The following is a 15,611-nucleotide window of genomic DNA, read 5'->3' on the forward strand; positions in this document are numbered from 1 at the left end:
TTCCCTGTTCTCTATAATAATAAAACAGTACCTGTACTTGATCCCAACTAAGATATAATTAATCCTTATTGGAGGCAGAACAATTCTATTGGGTTTATTCAATATTTAAATGATTTTTAGCAGAAAAGTTATGGAGATCCAAATTACGGAAAGATCGCTTATTAGGCAAACCCGAGGTCCCAAGCATTCTGGATAGCAGGTCCCATACCTGTACTACTTTTCTCCAAGGACACACCCAAAGAATTGTGCCAGCCAATCAGATCAATGACAGCTGTTTTGGGTGTGGCTTATTTCTGCTCCATAGATATATGCCAATGTATATCAAATCCCAGAGCCTAATACTCCAGGTATTGCTTTATTAGTGCAGTAAAGGTTTGGAGTTGGAATATGCCAGACAAGGACCACAGGAAGGGGACACCAGGAGCAGTGAGCAACAGGGACGGTGGGCAGGAGGGGTCATTTGACATTATAACAGATGGACAACATAAAACAAATCTTTTGGAACTTTGTTACTTCACTAAAAAGGACAAACACCAGATTTTCTGGAATGTCATGAAATTTATTCAAGTGATTTCACAGTAGATCGAAATTCAAATAATGACTTCTAGTATTATGAGATTATACACAGCATAATGATGGCGGTTTCCGATTGATGGTTGTTCAATAAAAACGCATGTATGACTTCTAAATCAGATCCCAGTGTCAGAGAAGCAAACATTTTGGTTTTTGAGTCCAGTTCCCATCCAAGGTATATATTCAACATGGTTGGAAAAGGTCCATATTGTACAAACTTTTATCCTGCCAATGATATTTAATTACTGGATCTGCTGGGTTATGTTAGAAATTCTGAATCATGTGATAAATAAAACATACCTTTCAAACATTAGTATCGAATAGCTTGGACCATGTTGCTATTCCCACACCTACGATGCAAGAGAATGCACTCACCATCAGAACAGTTCAGGGCTATATACAGGAGAGGCACATATACCCAGGCTTCATAATGGTCACTGCTATCAGAATGACAAGGTATTTTAAGCCAGGGTACCTTATTACAAGATATGTTAAAAGGCAAGGAAAGTTTAAAAACACTGGGGGTGCCAGTTTGTTGATAGTAAAAATGCAATGGCACTCAGACCTATAAACGGGGGAAACTCTTCGAAATCTTTATTGCAGAGGTGCATTTCCGCAATATAAATATCTAAGGGCTTGTCCCATTTATAGCTCTGAGTGCCATTGGGTTTTTACTATTTGTAATTTTTGGGAGGGTGCCGATCCCTCCAGCATTGTGCACCTAGCTTTTCAATTTTTTGGAGAGCTAGGGTGTGCGAGGAAGGTCTCCTTTTTGTCTAGGTGCCAGTTTGTTGGCCACCCTCCCAATAAGCAAAACCTCTAACCCTTTGCTCAAGGCTAATGGACGTCTTCTATAAAAAACTAAGTGCAGTGGCCCCATTTTATCTCTGCTCCTATGTGTTACTTGTGGCCCATGTGCAGAACCGCCAACTTTAAAAATTGCTATGCCTGTGCCCAGCCCAAGTCCATGCAAAGAAAACCCAGGAGCAGGAAAAAATGGCACCGCTGCACTCTGCTTAATAGTACCCCTGGCTGGTTCACTTTTTATAGAAGACAGCTGGTGATTTTGCTCTCCGGGCGAGGGTGCCGGCACCCATAGTGTTTTTAACTTTCCTTGTCCATTAAAAAATCAACATTAAGCATGTTGTTGGGTTTGGTCCTTATTTTATATTTTAAATATAAATTAATGTTCTGAAGGAAATCCTTTGGCAGAATAACCAACATGGAGAGAGGAAAAAAGTAACTCATTAAAATCTGCTTTATAAAGCCAAGGGCACTGATTCTGGGAACTTGATACCAGGTTAAATGGCTGGCTGGAATGGAGCAGAATATACTACAGTTCTAATAAATACTTGACAAAACAAAACCAAAGTACAATTAAGTCCACCACATACTTAATGTGAGTTTTGTTAAGACAAAGATGTCAAAAAATCCTGACCCATTTTTATGTAGGTTCAATGTAAGGGGAAATGCCCAAAGACTCATTCACTGGGCACCCTAGATTGGAGGTTGACTTGTATCCAGAGTGGCTTCATGCTCACATTCAACCCGGAGACTGACAGCATATATATATTTAAATGCAAATTATACCAATGGTGAAATCCAGAAATTAGGTCTGTCCTTCCCAAATGTCTATTCTATCAGGCATTAAGCCATATTTCCAAGAATATTTAGGATAGCAAATAAGTCTTTGTCCCAGATTTCAACATAATTATGCATTAATATGGGCTTCTAGGAGAGTAAATAGACATTCTCCCCAAATGTTACCCTAAGTAACCTTCAGCCTGGGGCCTCCCAGTCACTGCCTTCCCTAGGGGGGCAGCTCCACAGTTTCAAAACCCCTGCCTTAACGGAACCAGTAAAATAGAAGCCTATTTGCAAAACACTTTCTTAGCCCACCACCATCCCAATGGCACTGCCTGAAACTTTTCCTTTCCTTTCTTGATCAGTTACAGCTGATACTTCTTCCTGTGTGGCGTCAAAGGGTCTCGTCAGGTTCTCAAGTCCAACAAGTAGTTTGATGCTCAGAGGGGCATGCCTATGGGTTTTTGCTCCATTTTAAAGCCACACATGTGATAGGCTCCCTCGACTCATAACAGAGTAACAGATATAAAAAGCAGTCTTCCTGTTTTGCTTCCAAAAGTTTAAATTACTATTCATGACAAACTCCACCCCTATTCTATGGTTAGAAATGCCAGAGTGAGACAAGCCTACAGGTTAGGGACCTATCATATAGAAGAATCCACATCTATCCGAGTCAATACATCTACAGATCCCACAATTCTTTGTGCCACTTTCTGACAGACCATAGAAAGTCCTGTTGGGTCTTGGGTGGTATCCATGTCTTCATTTAAAATTAAACGTTATGGGTGACCATTTAGCAAGATACCTAGATATAATCATTATCTAAGTTGTACGGATCTTACAACATTTTAGTAAAAGAGGTTACGTTCCAAAACAGCAATATTTATAAAAAATTGTCTTTTTTTAACATTCTGTTAAATATAAAGGGTCGTTTCAGTTTTAAACCTATCAGAATCAAGCCAATATCAATCCCACCCTTGGACACATTGCTGCTAAGAGCATTTTGTACATTATACAGTAAGAAAGTACTGAATCTTACTATAGTGTGTTCTTCCCAAAGACTTTAAAATGTTTGTATTTGAGACATCATCTAGCAATGGAATTTAAGAAAAATTACCAAAAATACATTTAACCCCCGAGACCTTAGTAAGGACCCAAGAACACACCGAAGATCATAAAATGTCTACAATACAAGAGCTGGCCGCTTGGAACATCAATCTAAACTTGACAAATACAACTTTTCAACTCTTCAACTGTGAGAAAAATCTAAAAAAATAGAAACCTCTCATGTCGGATGAAAATAGAACACTGTGCAAATGGCACTATGTGCACCCACTAAATGAACGCAATCCCACGGAGCGCCAAGTGTCGAGGGATCGTCGTGTAAGAAAAAGAGTGATGAATACTGAAAAGCATGCATACAATCGCTGTGGTCGTACAGCATGAGCCATGATCGAAGCCGTGGTTTAAACACAATAGTGAGGCAGTGATTTGGAATCGAGGATGTGGATCCTTACAGGTTGATTAAGCTCTCTGAGGCAGCAAAGTGAGGACACAACGCCATATCTGTGTTCTGGAGCTGCTTCAAGATGTGCTTGTGGAACTTATTACGGACGCGATTGAACTCCATGATGTCCAAAGGGTCTTCTTCAATCCAGAACTTATGAAACTCGTGCATCAGGAAACCTGTCGGGTTGAAACAACCAAACATAAGGTCCATTTTCTAACATGAGAGAAGGGAAAACCAGACCTGAATGATCTACAGAACACAATTAGGGTACTGTACTTCTATAGGCGTCATATAAATGCCATCATGGCTAGGATACTTACAGAAGGTCTGCTGGAAATGGTGCAATGTGGGGGCTTCTGGGGCCACATTGTAGAGATGGGTTTTAAGTGCCCCACTTATCAGCAGGTTGTAGGCAAGGTCAGTAATATTGATTCCAACAATGGCAAATGAGTACCTGGAACAAAACAGAAATGACTGATTAGAAAAATGACAACTGAAGAGCATGCATACACAAAAACATTGATAGGTAGCTGCAAACCACAACAAAATAAATGTAAACTAGAGTTTTACAAGGGGCAGTGTTTACTTCATCTTCACTGACAACAATTTTCTATACACAAAGAAGAAGAAAGTTTGCCAGCGCTTAGTTTGCCTTGTAAAAATTATTCTTAAAGGCAAACTAAGCGCTGGCAAACTTTCTTCTTCTTTGTGTATAGGTAATGGTTTTTTATCGTTTATAGCAGCTGGTCAACTCCAGATTGTAGGTTAGACTGAGCACTGGCACAATAGTGTGTTTCTAGCAGCTGGTCAACACTACAGCGTGGGTTAGACCGAGCGCTGGCGATTTCTTTCTGTGTTTTGTGTACAAATTGTAGCCAAATTTTGCTTCTAGCTGCTATGTGGCCTTGAATCAATGAATCACTTTCATGTGTGTACTAATGAGCTGGGGCTCAAAAGCTCCCTGCTTTTTCACTAGAGCCTTTTTGAGCTGAAGGTAGGTGCAGTGGGTCTTAATACTCAGTCACATTGCTTTCTGGGGGACTTTATTTTAATTGCATCACAGACTCAAAGTCATTAGACAGTGTAGGACTCACGTATAATGAGGGGCCTTGACGTGGCACGTGAGCTTACATATTTTGGCCAAAGTGTGGTACTAACACCTCATTTTTTGTAAAAATTATTCTTAAAGGCAAACTAAGCGCTGGCAAACTTTCTTCTTCTTTGTGTATAGGTAATGGTTTTTTATCGTTTATAGCAGCTGGTCAACTCCAGATTGTAGGTTAGACTGAGCGCTGGCACAATAGTGTGTTTCTAGCAGCTGGTCAACACTACAGCGTGGGTTAGACCGAGCGCTGGCGATTTCTTTCTGTGTTTTGTGTAACAATTTTCTATACGTTCTATAAAGAGTATTACATCTATTACCTGAGTTTTGTTTTGTAGGACTTTCTGACCCACAACATACAGAATATATATAGATTGCATATAGCAATGTAAATATAGGAATAAAATAGTTTGTTAAGGTAACTATTCAGTTTCTGTAATATGAACCCGAAAGGGTAGCTAGTGGTCGTGAAATACTTCCATGAAGCAGGGAAGATCTGCTGGCTTCTTTTGGTGCCCTGGACCCTTCTGTGGCCTACTGGCAGAAAAGCTACTCCACTTCAGAGATCAGACAAGGTTTACAGCAAGGTACAGATAGGGATGAGATGGAATTAAAGTTAAAGTTGGGCAGAGTGGAAAACCAGGTCAGGCAATCGTCAAAAACCAGAGAAACCAGCAGAAGGTTTGAACAGACCAGAAGCCAGCTTTGGCAAGGATCAGGTGACAATAATCCAACATAAAGGGAAAGGAAGGCACCAAAACAAGACTGATAGGCAAAAGGGTTAGGGTCAACAGCATACTGGGATTATGAGACCCAGGAATGTACCAGAAGACCCAGGACAATAAGGAATAAAAGATGGACAACAACAGCATGACTTTTGCTCCATAGAAAACATTTCCATGAACAGAAATAAATAACTGGTGTTTCAATCCAAATTAATACTTTCTAGACCTCTAACAGGGATGAAGATAATGGTTTTGGTTCCTTATTGGACGATAAATGACCACAGACCCCTCCCCATCAAAGGCCACGGTTTAATATGCTTAAAACTGTTTATGTGTGGGTTGAGTGTGGGTCTGGGGGAGGGGACACTCTGAAAAGTAAGATTTCTTCAATGTTCTGCACACAAAGCACAGAAGTTGCAAAGAATAAGGTTCATTTTTTGATGTGCTCCTCTGGCATTTATAGGCCTAACTAAATTATATAAGATTATGTTTTGGGCTTCTGTACCAGCCAAGGCACCCACAGCCCTTTAGCAGGGAAGATCTGTGCCCCCAAAGATGCCCCAGTAGCCCCCCATCTTCTTTTCTGCTGATTCCCTGCCCATACTCTGTGCTGCTGTCACTTACCTGAGCTTAGGGACCCACTCATACTATAATGTGTATATAGAATATAAATGTCACACTATACTGTATATATAGAATATAAATGTCACACTATACTGTATATACAGAAAATAAACATCAGAATGTAAGGCTGACTAGTAATTTATTCAGATTCTCATTACGTGGCAGCTCAGAAACCAGTGCAATTAACACCAGAATTTAATAATCAGCCCTGTAGCATCAGATTATATGACAGGCCAGCCTCATTTTCTGCTTAATTTTCTACAACCCCTAAGCTCAGCTTCCCAACAGCTGCTCCGAGCCCACTGAGCATGTCAGTGTCACTGACACTTTCCAAGATGGTAACCCCCTGTGACAAGTCCTAGATCATTGCTGCTATTGAGGTGTTGAACCTTTAGGCTGTTGCAGTAAGTACACTATATAAAATATGGCATTTTTAACCATTTTCATTTATAGGGTTTAATTCTCCTTTAAGTCTTAGAAAATGTGTTTATTGTCTAGGGAAAACTCTCACCGTGTTCCTATAAACTCTAAATTCACCGTTGCCGGGAAATTTCACACCAAACCTTTTCTGACACATTTGTTGCTGCTCACAATGACACGTCTATTTCGGGTATTGTTCTGTGAAGTACATACTCATTATACACTCTTTGCCTATTCATTGTTTCATTCGTTTGTGGCTGTTACTAGCGGGGGTGGAAAAATTACCCAGAATTCCACTTCACAATTTCAATGTAGTTTCTTTCGTCTTTTTCTAAATGGCCCACATGTTAGCTTGCTCTGAGTCAACCTGAATTAGCCGAACTCACATTCTACTCAATAGAAGCCAATGAATGCATTTTCTTAATGATCTCTACATGATGGATCCAATTTCACAAATGACAGCTGGTGGGACTGGAATAAAACAACAGGGTTCTCTGTCTAAGACCTAGGAATGCTTCCCCGAACAATACACGCAGCAGTTGCACAGAGGAGTCATTATTGTTGGCCTTTAGTTATAAAGACCCATTCCGCTGTACCGAGATTATACCTATCATCCCCATTAGTCCCTGCCCCAGTGGAGCTTACAATCTAAGGTCTTAATCACATTTCAACTCACTATATGCAATTTTTTGCATTGTTCTCTGGCTTATACAAGCACTCTGCCATGTATATGAATTCAAGATAGGAAACATCATCCATATGCAGCCTAAAAAGTCTGTGAGCCCCTAATGATTTCTAGAAAGTCTTAAAGATCACCTAACATATACAAGTAGGGTTGCCACGTGGCCAGTATTTGATTGGTCTAGCTGGTAAATCCCTGGCTAGGGCCAGCACTGGTATTATAAATCTACCTGCAATGTACTTGCCAGTAAATTTGTATTTCCCTGACTCTCTTGCACATTATAACTATGGGACCACCTGCTCCGCCTAAACCCTGTCCAGTCCACCATTTACCAGCCCCATCCACCTTTCCCCCGGCCAGCGTCCCCATTTCCCCACCCTTTGCACCACTGTCCCAAATGAAGTCACATCCCACCCCCAAACCCCAAGACCGGTATTAGTCAAAGAAAAAGGTGGCAACCCTATACACAACAAAGTGCAGAGGTCTGCAGCCATCCTTTAAACGTCCTATGCAGTGTGCAAAAAAATGGGCGACTGTGGCTTTTTTTCGCTTTGCACACTGCGTGGGGCATCGTAAATGACCCCTATGACCTATAAACACGATATTTCTTTTTTTCAATACGTTTTTATTTAACATTTTTCAATGTTAACATACAAAAGAACAGTAGTAAGAAAAAGATGATTCCATTTGCCCCAGTTCAGCCCAGTAGGTGAACAGTTTATCTTGCTGATGGGAGCCATACTGCCTGTGGGGGGTTTTGATTCAGCCAGGCTCCCCAGATCTGTTCATAGTTGTCAGGGCATCCCCGTGCCAGATATACCAGTTTTTTTTTAGGAAGGGATTCATTTATGAGCTTCTTCCAGAAAGACAATGAAGAGGGAGCTACTGACTTCCACCGGAGTAATGTTGCTTTGTTAGAATAAAAGAACAGTTGAAGTATAGCCTAGTTTATCCTGGCTGCGCATTGGTACCGTTCCTGTGATTACTAAAAGGCACAGGCTAGGGGAAAGACTACTGGGGAGGTTGAGAGTGCACTGTATATATGGGAGTATCTCCCACCAGAGTCCCTGAATCAGGGGGCATTCCCAAAATACATGGTAGCATGTGCCCACCTCATTTCGACATTCAGGACATAGGTCCTGCGAGGAACCAATTTTTGAAACCCGGACCTGCAACCTGCATTTCTACCCACTTGGATCCACTATCCGACCCGCTACCCAATCCGCTGACCACCATTAAACAGTAAGTGCTGATGCTAAAAACCTGACATCATCAGAAATGGGCGGGGATAGAACGAAGTTAAAAAAAGATGTTTAAAGAGTAAAATATTGATAATACAATATAAATTAAGAAATATATAAGACCACCGACCTGTGACCCGCATCTATACCTGGGTACCCAAGCTGTTGCAGGACTATATGTTGCGGTTATTGTAAATATTTGCAAGTTTATGGGGGGGGGGCTAATAAATATGTCCCAATATATCGGTCTCTGCCTGAGATTGTCACTTGAGGTACCAGGTCCAGAGCCTTTCCCCACATCACTTCAGTCAGCTCAGGATGTTCTCTGACCATTTTTTTTTTAACCTCATCCAGTGTTGTGGGTTAGGATTTATTAGTAAAACATAAGTTGGATTGGTGTTTGGGGAATGTGTGCTCTAAAGGCAGATACCCGAATCCTAGGTAAAATTTGGAAATTGCTCCTAAGCACAATACATTTTTTACAGTCACCTTCAGTGGTAATATCTGCTAGGTGGGGCAGGGACTTATTCTCCCACAGAAGGCTTATTAAAGCCATACCTACCTATTCCCCTTTTGCAGAAGGCATGATAATGTTTCTTAATGTTAATACTGTAGTAGGCAGTGCATGTCTCATCTAGCAACTCTACCCATACCCAGACTTCAAGTCTGTTAATGTTAACTTAAATTAAATTAACCTTTCTGACTTTCCCCTGAAATAATAATAAAGAGCTAGAGAGACAAAGTGATAGGGAATACATTGGTATTAAGACTTTGAGAAATCAGAATGAAAGGATTATAGATTCCCTTCCACAAACAGAATGGGAAAACTTAAACACGATGCTGTGGTTGCCCTTTAAAAATACATTTGCTGCTCTGATTTCTCTTGTATTACAGATTCTCACTGCCTTAATGAAAAGTTTTTTAAGTCATCAATTTCTCATGCTCCGAATCTACTTAATTAGTTATTGACGATGCAATTTTCATTACAGACAGGAGTAAAGCCGGCTCCCTTCTTAGATGGCTGGTTAGTAGCCAATTTTATCCCCAGGGGGATCTTTTGCAAGAGGCAGACCTGTTAATTTGTGAACATACAGATATGTATCTGCTTAGGCATGGTTCTTGGTTTGATTCTAATAAGATCTGAAATCAGTAAAGAAAATTATACTCTTATTTTGATATTCTTATGTTAAATTATTCCTGCATTATTTATACCAACTGTTTGTGTTAATAGTCATTTACCAATACCATAGTGGCAAGTTTAAGAGCAAGTGGCGCAAAACCAGGACATTGCTGTATTCAGAAGCTCACAATAGATTACAAATCCAATAAAAGGAGTCCATTCCTGCAAGGTACAAGGCGGTCCTGTAGGTAATAGATGCTAGAAGCAAACTGTAAGTTCTTTGGCACCCAGGGACACTGCTACTACGAACCTTGTCTCAGGGGGCAGCACCCTGCAAGTAACCAGGGATAGCAAAAAGTGGTAACTTTAGGAGCCAAAATGCCGTTATTAAACCAAAATTTGGTGGACTCTTGTAGTGCAGAATTTGCGGGGGGGGTTGCATAGGGAAGCCAGGCTCAGGGCAGACTTGTTTTGTGTAAACAAGGACTGCTATACCATTAATTTGCTATCCAGAAACCCAATAAGTCAAGAATGAATGAATGGACCTGTATAAATCCTAGCTATGGGATAAAGGGCAATAGGTACAATGTAAAAAACTCTAGGAACAACTGAGGCATCTAATAAAGGTGAAATACTTATATTGACAATACTGTATAACTATTAGTATCCACCTACCTGCCATCCTACATAAAGTAGCAGAGGCTATCAGTACAGCATAAATGAACATACCCTATTGCTTTGTCAAACTTCTTCATCTCCCATTCTGTTTTGCTCATCTTGCTGTAAAAAGAGATAAAATGAATGAAATGATTTCAGTGCCCAAAGTCCTTCTTTATTAACAAAGCAAAAACATACAACCCCTCCTGTACCAAGTTTGAAATGTCAGACCCCGTGTGCGCTCAGCTGCATGGAAGCTACAGATGGGTGCTACTGATAAATACAAAATGGCCCTTATATATGGAAAGATATATGCGGCACAAAGTAGAATGAAGTTTTCTTGCACAGCAACTTCAGAAACAGACACAAATGTTTATTCCACTGGCGATTTCTATACTGCTGGTGGGAAGGAATCTAGGCATGTATTGTGGTTTTTAATTCTGGCACTGAAAATGAGTCAGTAATACAAGAATAGTTCTATGGTACCTGGGGCTTTCAACAATATATGCACGAATCTAAAGTTGCTACCCATCTAGATCATCATGTTCCCATCAGAAAAGCATTTCAGCTGTGAGTTTGTTCGCAAGGGACACAATTAAATATAAAAAAGAAGAAGAAAAAGCAATAATGGGCCTATAATTTGCAATGACTTCTCTCAGCGTTGTGTTGGGAACATAAACAGCACACAGATGGAAATACACTGCATCCCATTATACCACACTTTATAATTGTCCCACCATGTCATGCTGCTCACCCCACCGCCACAGCGTACTGTACCTTTATTCGCCATCTCTTTATATTGGCGACTTTGTTTATCCTACTGTCTGAAATGGTCACTTTAGTAGCAACTGAACAGAAAGCTACAGTTGCAACAAACACACCGCACAAAAAGCTCATGAAAAGATGCACTCCTGTTCAGAGTAAAATACTTGGACTTTCACAAAAGGGAAATTATTCTCTATTGCTGCTTTGACAATTGAAAAATATACAATTTTATTGTATATATAGCATGGCCTTTTCTGCTAATCAGGTCACTCAGGGTCATTTAGTATGTGCAGGGCAAGGTGATGAATTGTTTCAGGACTCTATGCTCCTACATTCCCCTAATGTATACAGCACCGTCTGGTTCAGCACAGCTGTATTCACAAGTGGCGTATCAGGTAGGTAGTTGGACCCCCTTCTTGCCCTTCATTCAGTCATGCAAGTTAGGGAGCACCTGTGCTGTGCTCTGCATCTCTTGCTGCAATATATATCCAGCGCCAGTGCAGCCGGACCCCCAATGGAAGTGCTCTTTAAATGAGCACTAAGTGCTGCGCTTTTGCAAACATGAAATTTTAGAAGAAAAAAAAAGTAAAAGTTACTATTCCTAGTGCAGACCTAGCTGAATGGGAGTACATCTTTTAAAGCAAAAATACAAAGAACACAACATAAAGAAACAGAATACCTGAATTCCTCCTTATTGGCATCCCTTGTAATGTGAAACATAAAAGAAATAAAGGAAAAGAACCAAAGACATGCTATGTATGTATGTATAAAATGCCCATGGCAATGCAACAGCCAATAAAATTACAAAGCAGATGGCATCAAGAGGTCCTCTGCACTCATTATACTGTATTTATAAAGGACATTCTGTGCAATAAGCTACAGTGGCTTGCAAAAGTATTCGGCCCCCTTAAACTTTTACACATTTTGTCACATTACAGCCACAAACATGAATCAATTTTATTGGAATTCCACGTGAAAGACCAGTACAAAGTGGTGTACACGTGAGAAGTGGAACGAAAATCATACATGATTCCAAACATTTTTTACAAATAAATAACTGCAAAGTGGGGTGTGCGTAATTATTCAGCCCCCTGAGTCAATACTTTGTGGAACCCCCTTTTGCTGCAATTCCAGCTGCCAGGCTTTTAGGGTATGTCTCTACCAGCTTTGCACATCTACAGACTGAAATCCTTGCCCATTCTTCTTTGCAAAACAGCTCCAGCTCAGTCAGATTAGATGGACAGCGTTTGTGAACAGCAGTTTTCAGATCTTGCCACAGATTCTCCATTGGATTTAGATCTGGACTGTGACTGGGCCATTCTAACACATGGATATGTTTTGTTTTAAACCATTCCATTGTTGCCCTGGCTTTATGTTTAGGGTCGTTGTCCTGCTGGAAGGTGAACCTCCGCCCCAGTCTCAAGTCTTTTGCAGACTCCAAGAGGTTTTCTTCCAAGATTGCCCTGTATTTGGCTCCATCCATCTTCCCATCAACTCTGACCAGCTTCCCTGTCCCTGCTGAAGAGAAGCACCCCCAGAGCATGATGCTGCCCCCCCATATGTGGCAGTGGGGATGGTGTGTTCAGAGTGATGTGCAGTGTTAGTTTTCCGCCACACATAGCGTTTTGCATTTTGGCCAAAAAGTTCCATTTTGGTCTCATCTGACCAGAGCACCTTCTTCCACATGTTTGCTGTGTCCCCCACATGGCTTGTGGCAAACTACAAACGGGACTTCTTATGGTTTTCAGTTAACAATGGCTTTCTTCTTGCCACTCTTCCATAAAGGCCAACTTTGTGCAGTGCACGACTAATAGTTGTCCTATGGACAGATTCCCCCACCTGAGCTGTAGATCTCTGCAGCTCCCCCAGAGTCACCATGGGCCTCTTGGCTGCATTTCTGATCAGCGCTCTCCTTGTTCGGCCTGTGAGTTTAGGGGGACGGCCTTGTCTCGGTAGGTTTACAGTTGTGCCATACTCCTTCCATTTCTGAATGATCGGTGGAACAGTGCTCCGTGGGATGTTCAAGGCTTTGGAAATCTTTTTGTAGCCTAAGCCTGTTTAAATTTCTCAATAACTTTATCCCTGACCTGTCTGGTGTGTTCTTTGGACTTCATGGTGTTGTTGCTCCCAATATTCTCTTAGACAAACTCTGAGGCCATCACAGAGCAGCTGTATTTGTACTGACATTAGATTACACACAAGGGCTAATTTAGTCATTAGCACTCATCAGGCAATGTCTATGGGCAACTGACTGCACTCAGACCAAAGGGGGCTGAATAATTACGCACACCCCACTTTGCAGTTATTTATTTGTAAAAAATGTTTGGAATCATGTATGATTTTCGTTCCACTTCTCACAAGTACACCACTTTGTATTGGTCTTTCACGTGGAATTCCAATAAAATTGATTCATGTTTGTGGCTGTAATGTGACAAAATGTGGAAAAGTTCAAGGGGGCCGAATACTTTTGCAAGCCACTGTACCAAGCAATGCCTCCCCCCTCAAGCAAAACAGGGATTGTTTGTCCATACATTGCAATATATTCAAGCTGGCCAACTACGTCACAGTCACCCCTGGTCTGGCCAATCCCACACTCGCTTTTATCTGATTTATTAAGAATTCTACTGCTTCAATATACATTTTACACAGGAACTGAGTTTTACCTGCAACTTACTTGTGTAGGACTGGCCAGACCAGGGTTGATTTTGACGTAGTTGGGCAGCTTGAATATATTGCAATATATGGACAAACAATTGCTGCTTTGCTTAAAGGAGAAGAAAAGGTAAAAACTAAGTAAGCTTTATCAGAAAGGCCTATGTATATAAGCCATAAGCACTCACAGTAATGCTGTCCTCTATCAAAACAAACAAAGGATTTCTTGTCTATTTTTTTGTAAACATGAAGTTCCAGTGTCTGACTTACTCTCTCAGAAACATCCTTAATTCCCGGGGCCAGAGTCTGTGCAGTTCTCTCCTCTCTCCCCTCTCCTGCTCCCCCTCCCACCAGAATGCTAAGAACTCTCTCCCTGCTCCCTTGGGAACGTGTGATCTGAGCTATAACTGCTAGACTGCAGGAAGGAAGCTGCTTAAAATGGCAGCTGCTATCTTAAGCAAATGGAGAAAGATTCTAAAGCTGTTTACTCAAATATGGTAATGGTTTCTGCAGTGTTCTAGGTGGCACTAATGTGGCAAATCTATTGGCAGTAAAATGCCAAAATGACTTTCCTTTTCCTTTAAAGGGAAGGGGATTTTTGGTACCTTAATGTGCAGAATGTCTTAATGTGGTAAGCCGCTGTGGGCATGGGCTGATAATATCAGAGGCAGTCTGGCTAACATTGGCCAGTAACTGGCAATAACAGCCCCCATTGTTTGTTTATAGCCTACATTTCTTTGGGATTCCCCTGTACTAAGCAAAATTCTGTAGGAAAATTGTAGGGTAAAGTGGCTATTGAAACTGTAAGTACAGTATAAAGGTATGATATGAAAAGTAACACTAACACAGCTTGACTACCTAACATGCATTTTTATCCAATAATGGCCTTATTGCCATATAAGGAATATCCTTATATTTTGCTGTAAATTTTGTAAAATGAGTTTATAATCAGTTATTTCCTTTACCTGTAAAGGGGGACTCCGGCTTCCAAACCAAAATCTGGTAAAGAGCCTCACATAACATAGAAACCCCTAATATACCTATCACTGTAATCTGTTCCTTCAAAAAGTATGAATAAATACCATTTTTATCTGCTGAAATCCAGCTGCAAAACAGTTCTTCTCTTTCTGCATCATTTGAAATCTTGGAAGGGAAGGAGGGACTAAAACACTGATGTTTTAAATTGTAACAACTAGGGATGGGTGTGCGGCGAATTGCATCGCTTCCTTTGATGCGGGCGTCGCTTTCTATGATGTGTGCGTCAAAGGAATGACGCACATACTAAAAAAATTACGCATGCGTCAAAAGCTGATACTTTTGACGCAAAATATCATGAAAAGGCTGCATACTGTTTAATCAATGTATATTGCAAAATTGCTTGAAATTATGTTTACTTTTCAAAAAGTTGTGTTTGGGTGGAATTGCCCTTTAAGATTTTTCAGCTGACGCCCCAATCTGAATCCCCATTGAAAAAAAAGAGAAACAAAGTAAAATGTAAAATTTCACAGTTACCTGGATTTGGGTTGAAGGGAGTCGGAGAGGATTTGAAGAGCTGAGGTTGGATCTTTCTCGGCAAAATATCTGGAAATAAAGATAATATATTGTGAGGTAAGAAGTACCTACCTCTCGCACCATGGAATTCATAGTTTCTGTATGCCTTCAGCCCACTGAAAATGGTGCAGCTCATGTAATATGAAACTGCGTATCAGTGTTTTTCCATCATAATCTGATCAAGGTGGTCATAATAAATGGGGTAAACTCCCCGACTGCATATATATGTGTGTGCGGCTCCGTTACAGTTCCCAGCATAGTGACAATAGCACCATTCTATACCACAAGGCTTTGTTGTTGCACCATCGGGGGGCCCCCGATCTTCAACAGTGGAGCAGATTATAGCAAGTATGGATGTGTAAATGAGCACCCAGCTTGCCCAGCCATATGTTGGCCAAAGTTATA

General features: G+C 40.8%; 1 protein-coding gene across 4 annotated transcripts in view; it reads right to left on the reverse strand.

The window, feature by feature from the left end:
- Window positions 1–538: 538 nt before the first annotated feature.
- elmod1 (ELMO/CED-12 domain containing 1) overlaps window positions 539–15,611 on the reverse strand; it is a 52,635-nt gene continuing 37,562 nt past the window's right edge. For 2 of the 4 annotated variants that reach the window (XM_012957252.3, XM_012957253.3), the window contains 5 exons: window positions 15,168–15,236; window positions 11,683–11,706; window positions 10,311–10,361; window positions 3,988–4,121; window positions 539–3,843 (listed from right to left, as the gene is read on the reverse strand). In XM_012957252.3, coding sequence (XP_012812706.1) covers window positions 3,671–3,843; window positions 3,988–4,121; window positions 10,311–10,361; window positions 11,683–11,706; window positions 15,168–15,236 — 451 coding nt within the window. In that variant the 3' untranslated portion in view covers window positions 539–3,670. 4 annotated transcript variants of the gene reach the window in all.

Source organism: Xenopus tropicalis, chromosome 2 (genome assembly GCF_000004195.4).
Source record: "Xenopus tropicalis strain Nigerian chromosome 2, UCB_Xtro_10.0, whole genome shotgun sequence".
In the NCBI taxonomy this organism is placed as follows: domain Eukaryota; kingdom Metazoa; phylum Chordata; class Amphibia; order Anura; family Pipidae; genus Xenopus; species Xenopus tropicalis.